This window comes from Phascolarctos cinereus, unplaced genomic scaffold, assembly GCF_003287225.1.
Source record: "Phascolarctos cinereus isolate Bilbo 61053 unplaced genomic scaffold, phaCin_HiC Scaffold_5;HRSCAF=322, whole genome shotgun sequence".
Lineage (NCBI taxonomy): Eukaryota > Metazoa > Chordata > Mammalia > Diprotodontia > Phascolarctidae > Phascolarctos > Phascolarctos cinereus.
The window spans coordinates 228,340,684-228,360,605 of record NW_027555958.1 but is presented as its reverse complement, the minus strand read 5'-3'; the positions used below and the strand labels follow the sequence as shown (position 1 = coordinate 228,360,605).

Sequence of the window (19,922 nt, the reverse complement as noted above, 5' to 3'; positions counted from 1 at the left end):
GAGGGAGGAAGAGAGGATATCATTTCACCAGGGTGTCCTTTTGTGACCTCGGAGGGACTCAGCTGCTTGCCCTGGGGCAGAAGTGTTGTTTAATCTTCCCTCTGGTCTGAGCTTTCAGACCCTTACATTTTTAGTTCTGCAGACCACGGGGGTTGGGTTCATCCCTGTTGCTTGCTCAGGTTGGATGCTGTCTGCAGACAGACTGAGTCAGTGGTGACAGAGGTCTCAGATCCTAGGTTCAGTTCCAAGTCCCACACCTCCCCCAGCCAGGCCTGAGGAACAAGCAGAAGTGACCGATCGGGGTACTACTGAGCACCCTGAGCAGTCGGAGATGGGAGGGGAAAGGAAAGAGCGTTCTCCTTCCCAGTAACTTTTGAAAGCTGTTCGTCCCCTAGTAAAGCCCAGCACTTAGTTCCTGTGAGCCAGGGCTGAGGATCAGGCTGGACAGATTCATCTTCACTTGGTTGTGGGGGGTGGGAGGTGGGGGTCCTCCCAGGGTCGCCGTTCAAATTCTCCTGCCCTGCCCCACAATGGGGAAGTTGGCACAGAGGAAGGACCAAGACAGTTATGCTGTGGCTTTTCTGTCTCCATCCCTGGTTTCTTAGTCATTAGGCACTGGGGCCTCTGGCTTCTGCCCTACTGAGCTGCCCTGTTCCTCTTCACTCCAAAAGTCCTGGGTTAGAGCTGGTTGAGGGCAAAGGATCGGGCAACGTTCAGCACGGCCTCCACATCACCAGTGTGCCCCGCTCCCTGTGCCACAACTTGGGAGCCCCAGGCCTTGCCTCCCATATGGCTACACACAACCGATGCCCAGGTTTCAGCAGTGAAGGTGGGGACTGCATCCTAGGGAAAGAACAGACAGGAACTGACCTTCCTGCTGCCCCTCACCACCAGCACACAGCACCCTGGGAATCTCGGGACACCCGAGCCCCAGTCACGGTAGCTCTTATCTGCAGTTGGTCTTGGTAGGGACATCATATTAGAAGCCAGGGAGGAAGCTCCTGGGGATGAGCCAGGGAGGGCCCATGGGGGAGGGAAGACAAGGGAAGCTGTACTTAGTCCCATGGGGGGGTGACTTATGCTGGTTTGCGAGGCTCAGAGCTTCAGGGACCAGAGGCTCTGTCCCTGCTAAGTTACGTAGCCATAGAGCTCCAAATCATAAATAAAGTAGAAGAGAACATGGGAATACTTGTTCCACACTGGGACAGGTGACTGAAGAATACTCTCTTTTCCTCGGGTGGGCACTGTTTTCAATAACAAGAGAAATTCCCTACCCTGGGATATCTGTGAATCCCTTTTCCTGTAGCTCCTACCCATCCCAACCACTGTTGGAGAAGAGACTGAACGAAGGGATGTCAGCATGAACCAGACGATCCGGAAGAGTCTTTCATTTTAACCATTTAACCAAGAGAGGAGAGGTGGGAGGAAGGATGGCAGCACACCTTTCCCATGTCTACTCACCTGAGCCACCTGACAGGCACACAGGACCTTCCCTGGGGTCTGGGGACTGAGCAGTAACACGGAGGTGCCAGGGACTTGCTCACACAGCTGTTTCACCACCTTCACTAGCAACTGGGGAGGTAGAGAGAGTCATCTAGAGCCACTGTGACTCAGTGGCCCCTTCCTTCACTAATTACACGTCTTTTCCCACTAGTATCCCCTTGACCACTGGTTCCTTTCCCTCTAAAGCGCAAAGCAGTCCCTCAGTAAGATTCTCACTGCAACCCTTCTTTTCCATGATTCTTGTCTCCCTGTCCCAGCTTCTTCCCTCCCTTTTCCTGAAGCCCACCCACTTCCTCAGTTTCCTTCCCTCCTTAGGAGACCCCTGTCCTCTGATTCTTCCCTATGACACACCGAGAGGGACTCAGCTGGGACTGTGTCCACAATGAAGGGCCCCACAGGGTGTCTCTCCAGTAGCTCCTGGGTTTTTGCTGTGGCCTGGAGAACAGAGAATGGAGGGGGCAACAAAGAGAGAAGAGAGCATGTATCTGAGTAAAACTCTGTCATTCCCCACATATTCCTCTTTCCCCTTCTTCCCTGAGCTGTGAGAGAACAGTTCCCACCGTGGCTGTCTCAGTCTGGCCTTAGCATCAGTACTTCCTCCTATGCCCTCCCTATGCCTCCTCCAGGTTCTGAGAAGTGTGGCAAGGACTCTGAGAGGCCTAGCCCTCACTGTTCTACCAAAACCGGAAGTTCCACTGAAGTCTTCCTCCATCCAAGGCAAGCTGCCTTTTGAGAACACTAAGCCCTGGCCTCTTTCTTCCTTCTGCCCCTACTCACATCCTTGTAGACCTTCTTCTTCAGGAAGTCTTCCCTGATGACTTCTTCTTCCTTATGAGCAACTTCTAATTTCCCCATCTCCCACCCCGTACAAGTGCCCTGGACTTATCTGGGCCAATTCTGTTGGGTATGCCACCTAGATGACTGTCATGCTGCATGTTCCAAGCCGTGGGACAGGGCTGTCCCTCCATGGGTCCAGCACAGACTAGCTCCCTTACCAGCCCTATCTCCAGTTTTCGGATGGCAGTGTTGGCACGACGCTGCAGTTTCTTCAGGACTGCCTGCAGCTCTCGACGTTGCCACTGGGGCATCACAGCTGTGTCCACTGTCTGTGGTCAGAGAAGGCAACATCACGCCTACATTTCCAGTCTCTCAGTGCTCCAGGGCAGAGGCAGGGCTTGGTCCAAAAGCACCCATCCATCCCCTTCCCACTCAGAAGTTCCCGACAGAAAATGCCCAGCCTGGTCCCTCTACTGGCCAACCTGTTAACCTTCTTGGTATGAGGCAGAGAGACCTGTAAAGGGGCTGGGGTGGTATGAGAAAAGGGGTACAATACAGCAGGAAGAAAAGAGAAAGGATGTGGTCCTCACATCACTGAGCCGTCCCACATCCTTTGACAGTCGCTGAGCCTCCCTGACATCCTGGTTCCCCTGGCTCATTCGAGCTGCAGCTGCTTCAACCTCTTGAGCCAGATTCTGGCCAACATCACGGGCCTGGCAAACGGAGAAAGGGACTATCTCTTAACCACGATGACTCCAAGGTTACCTCCCACCTTGCTATGGCTTCCCCTGGACCAAAGATCCCGGGCGTGTTTATGCCCCGCCCCAGCTAAGGATCCCTTCTTTCTCTTCATTTTCCCCTCAGTCCAACCTGCCTTTTCCCTCCCCAACTCTTTCTTCCTATGTGATCACTGACCTGCTGGGCCTGCTCCCCAGTGACAGCCACCAAGCGGATGATGCCCTTGGACAGCGGTCGTTCTCCTATAATAGTCAGGTCCCCTATGGCCCCCGTGCGCAGCAGGTGCCTAGTGGCAAAGGAAAGGGGGATGGGGGAGGGACAGGCATTCTAGAGAAGAATCCAGAGCCTACAGACCACACACTGGAATGTGGGGAAGCAGCGATGGAAGGGTTAATGGGAACACCAAGACTGAGAGGACTCTAAGGCACAAGGGGCACTGGGACAGAGAGGGGGTGACTTACGTGCCACAGCACAGTTCTACGGAGGTGTGCAGTGCAGCCTGGGAGGCAGGGGCCAGGGCACTGGCTACAGGTACACCCACAGACACCACCCGAACAGGGTCAGGGTATATCTGTGGCAGGGGGAAGAGTAGGTACATTTAAAGACAATAGAAGCAACACTGCTGAGCCTTCTACTAATCCCTACCATTCTTCCTCTCCCTCTTACCTCATCAAGTGAGCGTAAGCCTGGAACTCGGGTGGTCAGCTCCAGAGCCACCTCGGCCATATATACAGGCTCATCCCTCCCCACGGCCTCTCGGACAGCTTCCTCCACTGCCTGAAGCTGCTTGGATGTCAATGGGGCCTCGAGAAATAAGGGGAAGAGAGAGTGATTCCCCCGGACTTATTTCTTCATAAATGAGCATTTATGGTAGGTGGCTCCACGACTGGTGGATCTGATGATTCTCAAAACCAGTGAATCACGCAAGAAATCTACTAATCAAAAGCTGAACTCTTTGTTATAAGGGGATCTAAAGAAATAAAGAAGCAGGTTTCTGCCCTCATGAAGCTTACAATCTATAAAGTGAGCGGGTTCTACTCATAATCATCATCCTAGACAACAACTATAACACTAGGAGCCAGTAACTGCAATATGACACGCTTAGTCTAAGCTGAGCAGGCGTGCTAAGGGGTGCTGAGTGAAGGGAAAGGCTGAGATGATTCCTGAAGGGGTGGGTTTTGAGCCAGACACAGAAAGCGGGGAAGGACACAGGTGGGCAGAGACATGTGTAAAGGGGAGTGATCTTGGAAATGGCAGAAATAAGCAAATTACGTAGATGGAAAAGACAGCTGCTCTTCCTCTCTCACCCAACTGGTCTGGTGCATCTCCTATGAAGAGCTCATGGGATAAAGAATGTCAGAGCTAGAACGGATCTTGGAAACCAGTCTCATTTTAAGGGAGAGGAAACAAAGATCTACAGGGGTAAATGATTTGTCCAAGCTCATACAATCAGTATCTGAGAGAGGTGGGGACAGAACTCAGGTCTTTTTAGGCACCGGATCTGCATTCTTCCTATCACATGCCACACTGCCCCCATCATCAGGCAGTGTCACCAACCGTCCCTACTCTTCCCACCTCACATAATTAGAGCACGAAGAGACCCCAGAAGTCATCGAGTCCAAGCCAGCCCTGACAAGGAATGCCCTCTAGAACATCCCAACGAGTGGCTTTCCAGCCTCTGCTTGGAGACCTCCAGTCCTGGGGAGTCCACACCGGAGGCAGCACCTTTCCTTTTTTTTTTTTTTTGAGACAATTGGAGTTAAGTGACTTGCCCAGGGTCACACAGCTAGTAAGTGTCTGAGGCCAGATTTGAACTTAGGTGCTCCTGACTTCAGAGTTTGTGCTCTATTCACTGAGCCACCCAGCTGCCCCTGCAAGTTTTCTTTTGAACAGCTATTATGGTCAGAAAGTTTGTTCTTGTATGGAGCCAAAGTCTGCTTCTCTGAAGTCTCTACCAACTACTCCTCCCTCTGTCCTCTGGAACCAAGCAGAATAAGTCTGCTCTCTCTTCCCTCTGCCAGTCCTTTGGAAGATGGTTATCATGCCCCTCCCTAAGTCTTCTCTCCTCCAAGTAAAACACCCCGAGTTCTTTTAACTGATCCTCATAAGTCAGTCCTCTCACTCCCTGGGGTTGTACTCTTTCAGATGTTCCTGCCCCTCTCTGGTCTGTCCACCTTGTACTTAATGTTTGTGCCCTTCATATTGCCCCTGCCCACCTAGATCTGCACGTGCCCCTCCCCCCGACCCTTTTTCTGCTTACTAGGGTGGCCACATCAAAGCGAAGTCTCTCGGGGCTGAGGTGCGAGCCACACTGCTCCACGTCTGGGCCCAACTCCTGCCGCAGCGCCCAGCTCAGCAAATGGGTGGCTGTATGTTTCTTCATGCAGCCCAGACGCCATTCCTATAATACAAAAATTCTCATACTTACCTGGAATATTGGGTTATCAGTTTTGTGGAAAGGGAATCTGAAGGGAAGGGGGCGAGCAGGGATGCAGGTGGGGTGTAGCTCGAGTCAGAGGGGTTTAGGACATCCTCCCTCCTCCCTTCTATTCCTCGTCCATTTCAAGAAGCCCTGAAAAGTGGGATGGAGTCATAGGGCTGGGGTAGCAGGAGGGCCTTACCTCATCCACATACAGCTGTACCTGGTCCCCAACCTTCAAGGTTTCAGGGGCTATCACCTCATGCAGAATGAATCCCCCATAAGTCTGGGCCCCAATTACTGGGAACAGCACATCCTTAAGGAAAGGCAGAAGGACAAGAGTATTGCTCCTTTGCTTTCAATATTCTCTCTATGCCCCCATCTCCTCCCCTCACAGGTCTATTACCTGCAGAGCAGCTCCCCTCAAACTATCAGGCTGACCGGCCCCCCCCCCCGGTATTCAGGGGAGATGAAAGAGTCATGAGAGTGTATGCAGAGGAATAATCAGCGAGTGCTGTATGGTGGAGAAGATCTCCATCCATTCAATAAATATTTAGTGAGGTCAAGGCACTGTGGGGGATCCAAAGATGAATAAGACAGTTTCTGCTCTCAAAGAGCCTACAGTTGGCAGGAAGGAGAAAATGGACATAATCATAGAACCAAGCAGGATACAGTAAGTATGTTAAGGGAGGTGGAAAGCCAAGTTATAGGAGCTCAGAGGGAAGAGGTGAGTGTGACAAAGCACATATGTTGTGTGTGGAGAGAGTGTACGGGGGAAATCAGTGGGTACTAGAGTCTCACTCACTTGTTGCCCTTTGCGTATCAGGTAGCCTCGGTCAGAAGACTGGCCTCCTTGCTCAGCATAGAAGCTGGTCTTATCCAGGAGGAGGCCGCAACGTTGACCCCCTCCAGCTGAACCTATGGCCACCCCATCCAGGCTATACAACCGTATTATCTCAGCTTCACAGGCTCCAAATTCTGCAGGCGGGGGAAGGGGAGAATGGGGTCAGTGCTAGAAGGGACGTAAGCCTCCATTCTGGCTTGTGGGGAATCTGCTGATTCATGAGGAAGTTGGACTAGATCAGAACTTCAGAACCTGGGTCTGTGAACTCTTTAAAAATACTTTGATAACTGTACTTTTAGCAAAATTGGTTTCTTTTATAATCCTACGTATTTTAGTTTTTATGTCTTTAGAAACATTATTTTGAGAAGGGGGCCATGGGTTTCACTAGACTATTGGAGGGGCCCATGATACAAAAAAGGCAAGAACCCCTGGACTAGATAATCTCTAAGGTTCCTTTCCGTATTAGGCCCTAAGGGATCACCGTCCCTTCCATTCTGCTGGATAGGCAGAGATGGGCTATGAGTCCATAGCGACATCTGGTGGCCCACTTTGGACACGGGGTAGGATGGTGGTGGTACCTTTTGTCAGGACAGCTCCATCATTAAAGTCAACTGTGAGTGGGTAGTAGGTGAAGGAAGAAATTGTGTCCCGAGCTTCAGCTCCCTCACCCCTCTTCCCACACGGACTCTCACCATAACACCCATTAGGAAGCAATGAGTAATTATACTTGGAGGAGTCATCTGTTGGTGGAACCCTTTGCTTCTGCAGGTGGCCCAGGGCGTGGACATCCAGGCACAATTCCAATTTCTCTGCTGGCTTGGCCTGTTGGGCTTGGCTCCGACGCTGGTAGGGTGGAGAGGACAGTAAGGGATAGAGGGTGCTCCTCCAGTGATAGGGTGGTTGAGGGACTCTTTGACCCAGGATACAACAGGTCTCAAAGCTGAAACTATCTCAGTGTGCTTAGGACCATAGTCACTCCTCACCCCCACCTCTACTTCTCAACAGGAGAGCTTTAGGGAGAAATGAACATGTCATTCACCCCCTTTGCTCCATGTCTCTTCTAGACTAAAGGACCCTGCACCCTTCTCTTTGTCTATGGCTTATGACTAGAATGTGCATAGACAAGGTCTGTCTCTCCCAAAGTGAAGCTCCTTGAGGATGGGTCCAGGTCTCCTTCTTTGTCCTTCCACTGGTCACAGCCCTTCACATAAGGGGTGCTTAGTATAGATGGAAGGACCCTCCTCCCCCCGGGGGACCAAGAGAGCATATGAAATGCCTTGGTACCTGGGCCTCCTCCTGGGCCAGCTGCTGCACACCAGCTGAGTCCAGCTGGACACTCTTCTCCTCCAGCATCAGCCCCACCAGATCCAGGGGGAGCCCCAGGTTCCCAGACAAGGACCAGGCTATTTCAGCTTAAAGAAAAAAGGGACAGAGATCATCAAAGATAGGAGAGGAGAAAGAGAAGGGAATGGATAAAGAGAGGGAAGGAAGGTTTCTTCTAATCCCACAGACTCTGTTTGGCTCCCAGACCCTGGCATGGTGGTCCCTCAACTTCATTTGAACGCAAAGAGCCTAGGATGGAAGACTCCTGGTACGTAAGGTCGCTGCTAAATAGAAGCCCTATTTAGGGTACTCTAAGGGCTCTGCCACCTCAGATGTTGAGGGAAAATTCTAGGTTAAAAACATAGAGCCAGAATTAGATTAGCACCACATGGGGAGTCGGGGGGGTGGGGTGGGGGTGGAAGGCAGGCTCATGGTACAGGAAGAATGATACCGGCTGGTGGAGGTAGAGCAGAGGTCTTCCTACAGAAGGGTTTGGAGTGCTGGGTAAATAGTGAAGGGGGAGAAGAAAATGAGGTAGAGGGTAGGGATGGTGATAGGACCATGCTTTCTGAAACTGGTTCCCTCCCCCACCCTGCCACTATTCCCCAAGACATCTCATTTACCTGGGAATAGGTCAGAGGGGCCCAGCTTCTGCAGAGTTCGTTCGATGACCCAGCGACCTCGTTCTAGGGAAGACAGGAAGGCATTTTCTTCCTCTGTTACCAAGCTGATAATCTTGGAGAGGTGGGGAGAGGAATGAGGAGGAAGCAAGACGGGTCAGTTTACATGATGAGGTGGGGACCTTTTTGCTCTCTAGCTCTTTAGATCATGCCCCTCCTTCCACAGAACCCACGCCCTTCTACTCCACCAGAATTTCATACCTGGGCTGTGTTCTTCTGCAGCTCTGGGTAGGCGTCTCCCTGGAGGGGGATGAAGAAAGGCATAGGCAGGAAGGGAGGGCATACTGAGCTCCCTCTGGGTTCAGGGACATTCCATGCCACCTTCTTCTGTCAACTGATTCTTATTACCTGTGTGACCTCGGGCAAATTACTTAAACCTTGGGCTTCAGTTTCATCATGTCTAAAGTGGGAGGCCTTAGACAGCCTCTGAGGTTCTAGCTCTATGATCTTACGATCACAGTAAGACACAGTGCCTGCCTTCAAAGATCTTACAGTTTAGACAAGGGTCATAGGCATGACGAAGAACAGGATCTGGGTGACCACTCAGTCACGCCACCCTTCTCCTCAGACTGATTTTCCAGTCCTTTCTGGGTCGTGAGATAGGCTTGAGGTAAGGGAAACAGTTGGATAAGGCATGAATGAGTACAGAGCAGGGCAAGGGGACACAAGGACACTGGGATTCTTTGGGGGCCAACAGGTGAGACTGGCATGTTATAATCATGGCCAGAGATAAAACACAGGTTCTAATCAATTTCCTCAAGTGTAAAATGGGGATAATGATAGCTTTTATCTCCCAGGGTGGTTATGAAAATAAAATGAGGTTAAATTTGTAAAGTGCTTTGCAAACCCTAAAATGCTTTGTAAATGCTAGCTATCGTTATTGTTATTGTTACTGTTACTATAAGTTATGAGGTGAGAGCTTTCCTGACAAGGGTGAGGATTTCCCCCGAGTTTCTCAATCTTTGGATACTGGATCCTTCATTCCTATGCAAGCAGTTTACACTGTTCTCAACCCTAATGACAGGAAGGAGATGGAGGGGTGGAGGGCATCCCCCAGATCCTCTCCTCAAGGGCCCTGCTCTCACCAGCATCTCCACCACGACGGGTACCAGGCTGCTCAGGAAGCCCGGAGGTGCCTGCAGCACCTCTGAGGAGAAACGAATCGCTCGGCGAAGGATCTGGCGGAGAACCAGTCTGAAAGCAGAGGACATGGATCCGAAACGGAAACATCCCCTCTCCCCACCAGAAGCCTTGTATGTTGGATGTGTCAAGGGAGACCAGTCCTTCTCCATGACAACTCTCCAGGCCTCTGTTCTACCCCTCCTGTAATCCTGTAGCCCCACGTGGACCTTCCAGACTTACGAGGCTCCAGACATGCCAGGGTAAACGCCATCAGCCATACAGATACTCAGGGTGCGGATGTGGTCTGCCACCACACGATATGCCATATCTACGTGTCCCTCGTCGGCCACCCCTATGCGACCCCGGTATGGGGGTGCCCTGCAGCCCTGAGGCATAGTGAGAAGAGACACACTGGATCAGCCTGTCACAGGTCATACCCTTGACCTCGTTTCCCCAGGCAAGACCAAACCTCAAACCTTAGGCACATTTAAAATCTGACTTTATGAATGAATGTGTATGTTGAGGGGTGGCAGTGGGTAGGTAGGTACAATAAGGGGAAGGATGGAAAGAGGTATAAGCTTTTATGAGCTTTATCCATATTGCCATAGCTACAGTTGACCATATTGCATGGTCTGGGCTAGGAGGTAGGAAATTAGGGTCTAAGTCAATCAACAAATATTTACCAAGTGCCAACTTAAAGAAGTCACAGGACTTGAGTTCATATCCTACCCTCTGATTTTTATTACCTGTATGACCTTGGGTAAGTCATGTAACTTCCTTGGGCCTCAGATTCCTCATTTGTAAAAAGGGAGGGGATTAGCCTCAATGGCCTCTGAGGTCCTTTCTAGCTCTGCCTTCAAGTTTCAGACATTTCCTACCTTCAGGGAGCTTTAGACAGCAGTCACAGAATCTGATGGGCTTTAGAACTGGAAAGAACTTGAGAGATCAACTAGTCCAACCGGATTAGTTTATAGAAACAGAAACTGAGGCCTAGACAAGGGAAATGCCTCAGTAGCCAAGCTGAGATTCAAATCCAGGTCCTCTGACTTCCAGGCCCAGAGCTCTTCCCTCTACATCTGATGGAGACTGGAGCAGACCTTCCTTAGGAGATCAGAAGGGAAATGAGACTTTCCTGAGATAAGCAGCAGAACTGGGATCTGACTCTTGGGAATAAGATGAGCCCTGAGCAGGACGTGCAGTACACATGTCAAATCCATGCCAGTTCTATCATGGACGTACTCGGAGACTTTGGGATGGTCACTACTACTTATCATCCTGGGAAGTGCCCAGAAGAGGGATATGGGGAGAGTGGGTTTGGTGGGGAAAGGCTGGGTTTGGTCTTGGGTCCAAGGAGGACAGATTAGAGGGACCTCTTAGGGGGCGATGGGGAAAGGTACCTGGTGTATAGCTGTAAGCAGCGGTGAGAAGAGATCCGTATCATAGGTAGAATGTGTGTTCTGCAACACGGCCACCAGCCTTTCCAGGCCCATGCCAGTGTCCACGTGGTGCTGGGGCAGAGGTTGTAGGCTTCTGTCTGCCTCCCTGATGAGAACAAGTTAGTTACCAAGGGCTTATGAGCATCAATGATTCCCTTAAAGTGATGATTCCATCTCTGAGTTCAAAGTATGAAGCAGAATTACTAGGGAAAGGGATAGAGTGATGGCAAGAGTGGAAGGGGACTGAACAACCCACCCTCCAGGGCTACGTACCCATACTCATGGCCACCAACTATAACTACCAATAGCGGTGGTCACCTCCTTGCTCCAGTGCTGCTCCTCCTATCAGAATTCAGAATTCCTTTCCTAGGCAGGTGTACCTCAGGGTCAGCCTCTGTTTCCACATACCCTTCACCCTTAGACTCAGGCAGCTTTACAGCCAGACAGGATCTTAGAGATCATATCATGTAATGATTTCAAAACTGCTTAATATGAGCTATGAATAAGGGCTTGGTGAGAAAAGATCAATGCTGACAGAAGTCTTCTTTTGAGAATATTGAGCATAAAGTTACATGTATTGAAAATACTTGAAAGGTAGACTTTTTTACATTTTGTAGTAATTTTAAATTCTCTTTCTACTAGATATTATTGGTATTATATAGATATACTGATAATTTCTATGGATTTATTTTATATTCTGCAAGTTTGATGAAATTATTATTTTAATTCACCTTTCAGTTGACTCTTCAGCATTCTTTAAGTATATCATGAAATGTGCAAAAAGGCATTATTTCTCCTTTGCTTATGGTTACTCCCCCAGTTTTTTTTTCTTGTCTTATTGCTATGGTCAGTATTTCTAATACTGTGTCAAATAGAAGTGGTGACAACAGATGTCTTTGTTTGGCCCTGAATTTATTGGAAAGGATTCTAGTTTATCTCTGTGACAAAATAATAGTGGCTTTTGGCTTTAGATACGCTATTTATCATTTTAAGAAAATGTCCACTTGTTCCTACATTTGCTAATGTTTTTAATAGAAATGACTTGCATTTTGTAAAAAAAAACCAAAAAAACAAAAAAACCAGGGGGCAGCTAGGTGGCGCAGTGGATAGAGCACCAGCTCTGGATTCAGGAGGACCTGAGTTCAAATGCGACCTCAGACACATAATACTTACTAGCTGTGTGACCCTGGGCAAGTCACTTAATCCCACTGCCTAGCAAATTAAAAAAAAAACCAAAAAACCCCCAAATTTTTCTGCATTTATTGCTATAATCATGTAATTTTTGTTGATGTTATCATTAATATGGTTAATTTTAAATTTATAGTTTTCCTAATATTAAACCAGACACAGAAGGACAATTTGTACTATAATATCAATACTATAAAAATGAACATTTTCAAGGACTTATAAACTGATGAAGAATGAAATAAGCAGAAGCAGGAAAACAATTTACACAATTACAACAACATTGTTAAAACAAACAACTCCAAGAACTTGCCTTGAGAACTGTGATGAATACAATGACCTTTCAGGATTCCAGAAGACTGATAATGTGACAGCTCTCTTTACAGAGATTTAGGATTTAGGGTGTGGAACGAGACATATATATTTTGGTACATAGCCAGTAAGGGAATTTGTTTTGTTTCCCTACGTATTCTTGTTTCACTATGTATATTTGTTTCAAAAAATGGTTTCCTTTCCCCTCCCCCCATAGGGTAGGGGTGTGGGGGGGTCAATGGCAGAAAACAATTATTAAAAAAAAGAATTAGAGAGAGGTAGGGAGGAGTGGTACAGATATAAAATGCTGCATGCACTTTCAGGTGAGGTTGCTGCATTATTACTTTTATTTAATCGTTATAGTTTGTTACAAGAGATCCCTCTTGAAGTGGGAATGATCTATTATATATGTCTATAATGAATTACACACCAAACTTTTTTTTTTAAAAAGAAAAAAAAGATACTTATTCCATATGGCAACATTTTGGTATGAAACTGGGTTTAACTTCCACTAAAATTTATCTAATTCTCCCCTTCATCCTCCTGTTGGTGGGACCTTTTAAATCCCAGAATAACAATCATGGTGTCCATCAATCCATTTCATGCCCAAAGCTTGGGAAGCCCTAATCCAGTGTAATGGCTTGCTCATATTCATAGAGCTAATCAATGGGACCAGAACCCAGGTTTCCTGATGCCCAGGTCAGCCCTATTTCCATAGTACATTGCCTTGTTACCTGTTGTACTGCATGAAGACCAGATTCCAGAGTTCTACCAGTTGGGGGGGGCCCACTCCTCCTGACAGGTCATAGTGGATTTCAGTACAGGGTCCACAAGGTCCTGTCTCCCCCATTTCCCAGAAGTTCTCCAGTGGCCCAAAGGGAAGCACCTGGGTAGAAGGTACCCTAGGTTAAGTGGGGGAAAAAAAGACAGGTGAGTGTTGGTAGTGTTAAGTAATCTAAGGAAAATCTAGAGGACTCCTCCATCTTGCTTTCTTAATCCATAAATACCTTGAACTGTGGCCTGCCAGCTTCAACTTTGGGTCTTTTGGGATGGTCTGAGACAAGACCTGGGCCAGGCATTTGTGGATCCTAGGTCAAGTTTGAAAATTGTTCCTCCAGTGTTATTATCCTTTGGAGGCTTCATTGTAACACACGCAATTTGATTCACCACAATATAAACATCTAGGTGTCACAGGGAACACAATTTTCTGGTGTTATAAATGTGGCTATTTACACAGAGTAATATTTTAAAATGTCCTTCATTCCTAACAACTTCCCAATGTCTGTTGTGCCCTATGAAAATGCCTATCTTGCTTATTCTTAATTTGGGCTGTGGTTGAATACTGGAGATCTTCACTCTTCCTCTTTTCCTCAGAGAACCAAAAATACAGAATGCAAATTGGCAGCTTTCCAAAGGCTTAGCCTCATATTTTTAGAACACTTTAAAACCATGCTTACCCCAAGCCGAGCCAGATATCCCTGCTCTCGTAGTCTGGAGCCAGCCCCTCAAGAGGGTTACCATCAAAGTAGGTAACCCACAGCCTGTCCTGGGGAATCCTGTAGACTTGCGTCAGCAGCTCCCAGGCCATGCTGCAGGCCTCTTCCTAGGTAGGGAATGATGGTATTAAGGGGAGATGCCATTATCCTTCTGGAATCCCACTACATAACTCAGCTCTTTCTTTCTCCTACATTCATTTGAATTATATTTCTTGTCTTCTTGAACTCACATATATATGTATATATATATATATATATATATATATATTCTTGTTTCTAAACTTTGCCTTAAAGTATCTTCTCTTCCTGAGATGTCCTCCCTCCTGCTTTTGGCTTCCATAAGTCTTAGGCTTTCTTCAGAATCCAGATGAAGTCCCACTTCCTCTATGAGATTTTTCTTGGACATCCTAGCCCTCAGAGAGCACCCTACCTCTCTAAACTCATATAACACTTTGAGTCTGTACCCTTTGTTCGATAGGTATTTGTCAAATATCTCCTATGTGCTGCGTACTGTGCCAACCTTCATGAAACTCATAATCCAATAAGGGAGATAAGATACTTATTCAAATATGTACAACACAAGCTCATCTTATGTTTTCCCCTCTGCTTGGTTCAGGGATCTATACAAGAGTAGCATGAAGGACAGAGGAAGGAATAGGGATCCACTAGCTAATGACACCTTTCTCTGCTAAGTCTTGATTCTTTCCTGACTGCAATGTCCTTGACTGACTCACCTTAAAGTATTCACCGCCAAATGCCCAGTTGCCAAGCATCTCAAAGAAAGTATGGTGGGAAAGGTCTCGGCCCACATCCTCTAGGTCATTATGCCGCCCGCCAGTACGGACACACTTCTGGCTGTTGGCTACTCGCCGGAACTGTGCCAACTCACTACGAGGGTCCACTGTGCCCAAGAAGATTGGTTTGAACTGGGATCAGAGTACAGGGAAGTGGATTCCACAATTAATAACTTATACTTTATGATTACACACATCATCTTTTTCCCCCCCAGTTAATATTTTATTTTTTTCCAATTACACGTACAGATAGGTTTCCTCCTTCTCCAAGATGGTAAGCAATGTGATATAAGCTATACATGTACAATAATATTAAACATATTTCCATATTAGTCATGTTGTGAAAGAAGAATCAGAACAAAAGAGAAAAACCACAAGAAAGAAAAAAAACACAGAGAAAATAGTATGCTTTGATCTGCATTTAGACTCCATAGTTCTTTCTCTGGATGTGGACAGCATTTTTCATCTTGAATCTTTTGGAATTGTCTTAGATCACTGTATTGATGAGAAGAGCTAAGTCCATCAAAGTTAGTCATTGCATAATGTTAATGTTACTGTGTACAATGTTCTCTTGGTTCTGTTCACTTCACTTCAGCATCAATTCATATAAGTCTTTCCAGGTTTTTCTGAAATCTGCTTGCTCATCATTTCTTATTGAACAATAGTATTCCATTACATTCACATCCCACAACTTGTGCAGCCATTCCTCAATTAATGGGCATCCTCTCAATTTCCAATTCTTTGACACAACAAAAACAGCTGCTATAAATATTTTTGTACATGTGGGTCTTTTCCCCTTTTTATGATCACTTTGGGATACAGACCTAGTAGTGGTACTGCTAAATCAAAGCATATTCAGTTTGTAGCCTTCTGGGCATAGTTCCAAATTGCTCTCCAGAATAGTTGGATCTGTTCACAACTCCACCAACACAACTCATTAGTATTCCTGTTTTCCCATATTTTCTCCAATATTTATCATTTTCCTTTTTTGTCATATTAGCCAATCTGATGGGTGTGAGGTGGTAACTCAGAGTTGTTTTAATTTGCATTTCTCTGATCAATAGTGATTTAGAACATTTTTCTATATGACTATAAATAGCTTTAATTTCTTCATCTGAAAACTATCTGTTCATATCCTTTGACCATTTGTCAATTGTGGAATGACTTATTTTCTTATAAATTTCGCTCAATTCTCTATATATTTCAGAAATGAGGCCTTTATTAAAGACACTAGCCATAAAAATTGTTTCCCAGCTTTCTGATTTCCTTCTAATTTTGGTTGCATTGGCTTTCTTTGCGCAAAAACTTTTTAATTTTATGTAATCAAAATTATCTATTTTGTATTTCATAATGTTTTCTATCTCTATCCCTTCTCCATAGATCTGACAGGAAAACTATTCCTTGCTCTCCTAATTTACTTATGATTATCATACTTTATGTCTAAATCAACACATAAATCTTTTCTGATCCTCACAACAACCTGGGGAAACAGTGCAAGTACTATACCAATGTTTCCACTCAGGCCATTAAGCCCCAGACAGATTAGCTGACTTGCCCAAAGAGGGACATATGTCAGCTAATTGGCTGAGTCAGGACTCAAACTTAGACTCTGATCTGACCCCAGCATGTCCATTATGTCATGCTCTCACATTACTAGCAAAGTATAGGAAAGGTAGAAAGTAGGCTCAGAATGACTAAGACACAGATGCTTATTGGGTGGAGAAAAGATACTGGGCAATCTGAGAGCTGGGTGTGGTCTCTTTTGTGGACTCTAAAATGAGGATGATTAACACTGGATCTCTAAGGTTCTTCCCAGTTCTAACGTTCTAATAAACTATAGAATCAATTAATCAATCAACGTGCATTTGTTGAGTACCTACTGTCTGTTAGGCACTATGCCAGGTAGTAGAGATACAAATGAATGAACGAATCCTTTCAAAGAATGAAATAATCCTTACTCACAAGAAACTTAAATTATGTATACATTCTACATAATGCAGAAGGTGGTGCTTGAGCTATGTCTCAAAGAAAGAGAGGGCTTCTTTGAGGTAATGGTGGGGAGGGGGAGCATTTTAGGCCCAGGGGATGATCAGGGCAAAGATGGAGTAGCACATATGAGGAACAGAGAGAGAAGGCTTTTTTGGCTCAAAGAACATGGAAGAGGGAGTAATATACAGTGAAGCTGGAAAGACAGGTGAGGGTCAAGTTGTGAAGGGTTTTAAAAGCTAAAGAGAAGAGTTTATATTTTATCTTAGAGGTGACAGGGAACCACCAGAGTTGACAGTGCAGGGTAGTGACATGGTCAGACTCATGCTTCAGGAAAATCACTTTGACAGCAGGATATAGGACGGACTGGATTGGGGAGAGGCTTGAGTCAGGGAGATCAATTAGGAGACTGTTGCAGAAAGCTAGGTGAGAGGTAATGAGGGTCTATAAGTAGAGGGAAGAGGTCAGGAGAGATGTGGAGATTTGGCTACTGACTGGCTATAAGTGGTGAGGAAGAGTGAGAAGTCAAGAATAATGTCAAAATTACAAACCTTGGAAAGTGGAAAGATAGTGGTATCTTTAATAGATATTTGGAAGAGAGGAGAGCTTAAAAGGAAAGCAAATGAGTTCTGTTTTAGACATGTTGGGTTTTAGATGTCTTTGGGACATCCAGTCTTACATGTTCTATAGGTAACTGGAGATTCAGCACTGAAGCTCAGAAAAGACTGGAAATATAAATCCATACAGAATATAAACTGCTTGAGAGGAAGGAATTCTCTCCTTTATATTTATATCCCCAGGGTCTATCATAATGCCTGCCACATAGTAGATACTTAATAAATACTGGATTATTGATTCTGTGACTAGAAGACCAGGAATAGGATTGTAGGGCAAACTGTAAATTCAGTGTAGGTGTGGTTCTAAGATGAGCCCCTTAGTAGGGCTGAGGGTGTTTTTTAAACTTTTTTTTTAACAACAAATCTACTCTGCCACCAGCTACTTCCAATAATAGTAATAGTAGTAGTAGTAGTAATAGTTGTTGTTCAGTCATTTTTCACTTGTCTCCGACTCTTTGTGACCCCTTTTGGCAAAGATACTGAAGGGGTTTACCATTTTCCTTCTCCAGAAACTGAGGCCAACAGGATCAAGTGACTTGCCCAGCTAGTAAGTGTCTGAGCCCAGATTTGAACTCAAGAAGATAAGTCTTCCTGACTTCAGGTCTGAAACTCCATCCACTGTGCCACCTAGCTGTAGTAACATTATTAATATTATTATTATTATTATTATTATTGTGGTAGTAACAGTAGTAGTAATAGTAGGAGTAGCAGTAACAGCAGCAGCTCTCATTCACATAGCATTAATAGGTCTAATAAAAAGTACTTTTACATGTTAACTCATTAAAAATTCACCATAAGCCTGTGAGTAGGGTGCTATTATCCCTATTTTACAGATAAAGACAGAGATTAAGTGATTTGCCAGCAGGCTGGATCTGACCTCCCGGTCTTCCTGACCCCAACTCCATCCCCAACACCATTTCTTCCCTAATGGAAGAAGTTGAACGATGGAGGCTGGACTTCCCCAAGTGTCTTCCCACCTCCGCGTCCTACCCCAGGCGGGTCATTTTAGTCCCAGGAAACTGCCCACACATTTTCTTCCGGCAAAACTCCAAGTTTCTAGGTCCTAGGCTAGAGCGTGGACTACAAACCTACTTCTCAAAACCTCACCCATCGAGGCTAGGCCCCGCCCCCGAGCTCCTCAGGCCCCGCCTCCTGCTCAGCTCTTCTTCATTTTCCCATTCCTCGCCCAAGGCAGGCCCCACCCCCTCGGCTCCCATCCACTCAGCTTCCCCCAGCTCTCCTAAGCCCCGCCTCCTTCAGCGGCTCAGGCCCCGCCCCCACCTGGTTCATTCCCGCATTGACGAAGAGCAGGCCGGGGTCGTTTCGAGGCCGTACGGAAGCAGAGGGCACTAGCTGGTGGCCGTGACGGTCCCGGAAGAAATGAAGGAAGGCAGTTCGCACGGCCGAGGCTGAAGGCTGGGGAGGGCTTGAGGAGAGCTGACGGCGGCGGGTCCGGGTTCGGGAGCACGGGCTTTTCCATCCCGGTGCTCCCCGAAGGGCCTGCCGCAAACGCCCAGTCGCAGCCAACGCCGCCGCCATCTTTCTTTCTGGCAGTGGCTTCTGGGGGTCAGAGGTTAAGTCTGTTGCGAGAAGGAGATTACGGCAAGTGAGCAGGGACAGTTTTCTTCAGCGTCCCCTGCTGGGAGCAGGACCTTAACGTCTTAGCCCTTGGAACCTTTTGGAAAGCATTGGTAGAAAACCCAACTTCGATATGTCTTTGCCCGCCAGGATTTATCCTTTGTCATATATATGACATAGATGTAGAGTTGGAAAGGACTTTAGAGGTCACCTAGTCCAATCACCTCATTTTACAGATGAGGAAACTAAGGCTCAGAAAGGTTAGAGTTCAGTGAATTGTCCAAGGTCACACAGGACAAAACCAAGATTTTAATCAATAAAAATTGTGAAACCCCAATAATAATAACATTTTTATTTGCTAGATGGCACAGTCGATAGAGAATTGGACCCAGAAGACCTGAGTTCAAAGCAAAGGTAGTATTTGAACTCAGGACTTCCTAACTCCAAATCCAGGGCTTCTCCTCTGTTACACACCGGCTGCACTGCAAACAAGCCTTGTTGAATCATTGTTGCAGGAACATCTCCTTATATCGGTGAGCCTCAGTTTCTGTCTGTGTAAAATGGGCATAATATTTGCATTGCCTATCAGCACTATTGTTTTAAGGCAAGCATTTTACAACGTTGAAGCATTGTAGAAATGTGAATACAGTTGTCACTATGAGATATAGAGCCAGAAGGAATCTTTGAGACATCTAATTCAACTTATTTTTGCCAGAGAGTAAACTGAGGCCAAAGGAGATTAAGTGTTCACATGGAGTAATTAGCAGAGGCAGGAGGCAAACCCAGATCCCTTGAGTACAAATCTTTGTGTTGATGTGTTCATTCAAAATCCATTTGTTGAGTGTCTAGTATCTTACAAGAACCCTGTGCTAAGCTCTGGAGGATGTGGGACCCTAAGCCACAGAGATAAAACATATCTACTCATCCCCGGGAAGAATGCTTTGTAAATTGTGAGGGGTTGGCAGACTACAGCAGCAGACCAGATCTGGCTCGCTGCCTGCTTTATACAGTCTATGAACTAAGAATGGTTTTTACTTTTTTAAATAAGGCTCATATTAAAAATGTAAACATCTTTCTTAGCTTGAGAGCCATATAAAAACCGGTGGCAGACT

At 46.4% G+C, this 19,922-nt stretch overlaps 1 protein-coding gene across 2 annotated transcripts; it reads right to left on the bottom strand.

The window, feature by feature from the left end:
- Nucleotides 1-70: 70 nt before the first annotated feature.
- Nucleotides 71-18,788, bottom strand: AARS2 (alanyl-tRNA synthetase 2, mitochondrial). Of its 2 annotated transcripts, XM_020993883.2 has the most exons (23): nt 18,514-18,788; nt 14,570-14,761; nt 13,797-13,942; nt 13,347-13,427; nt 13,074-13,241; nt 10,804-10,948; nt 9,647-9,792; nt 9,370-9,478; nt 8,486-8,524; nt 8,228-8,339; nt 7,566-7,693; nt 6,974-7,124; nt 6,243-6,415; nt 5,640-5,753; nt 5,279-5,419; nt 3,685-3,822; nt 3,480-3,589; nt 3,196-3,304; nt 2,871-2,993; nt 2,499-2,609; nt 1,855-1,938; nt 1,462-1,572; nt 71-843 (listed from the first exon to the last, which is right to left on the bottom strand). In XM_020993883.2, the coding sequence occupies exons 1-23, from the start codon at nt 18,769-18,771 to the stop codon at nt 679-681; spliced, it is 3,054 nt and encodes a 1,017-aa protein (XP_020849542.1). In that variant the 5' UTR covers nt 18,772-18,788; the 3' UTR covers nt 71-678. The 2 variants fall into 2 exon arrangements, with proteins under 2 accessions (XP_020849542.1, XP_020849543.1); XM_020993884.2 differs by lacking the exon at nt 13,347-13,427.
- Nucleotides 18,789-19,922: the final 1,134 nt, after the last annotated feature.

Coding starts and splice junctions, on each gene's coding strand:
- AARS2 (XM_020993883.2), bottom strand. CDS start 18,771: ATGGCGGCGGCGTTGGCTGCGACTGGGCGTTTGCGGCAGGCCCTTCGG. Junction 13,943..14,569: donor TTGGCGGTGAATACTTTAAG/GTGAGTCAGTCA, acceptor TTCCCTACCTAG/GAAGAGGCCTGCAGCATGGC. Junction 2,994..3,195: donor CTGGGGAGCAGGCCCAGCAG/GTCAGTGATCAC, acceptor TCCGTTTGCCAG/GCCCGTGATGTTGGCCAGAA.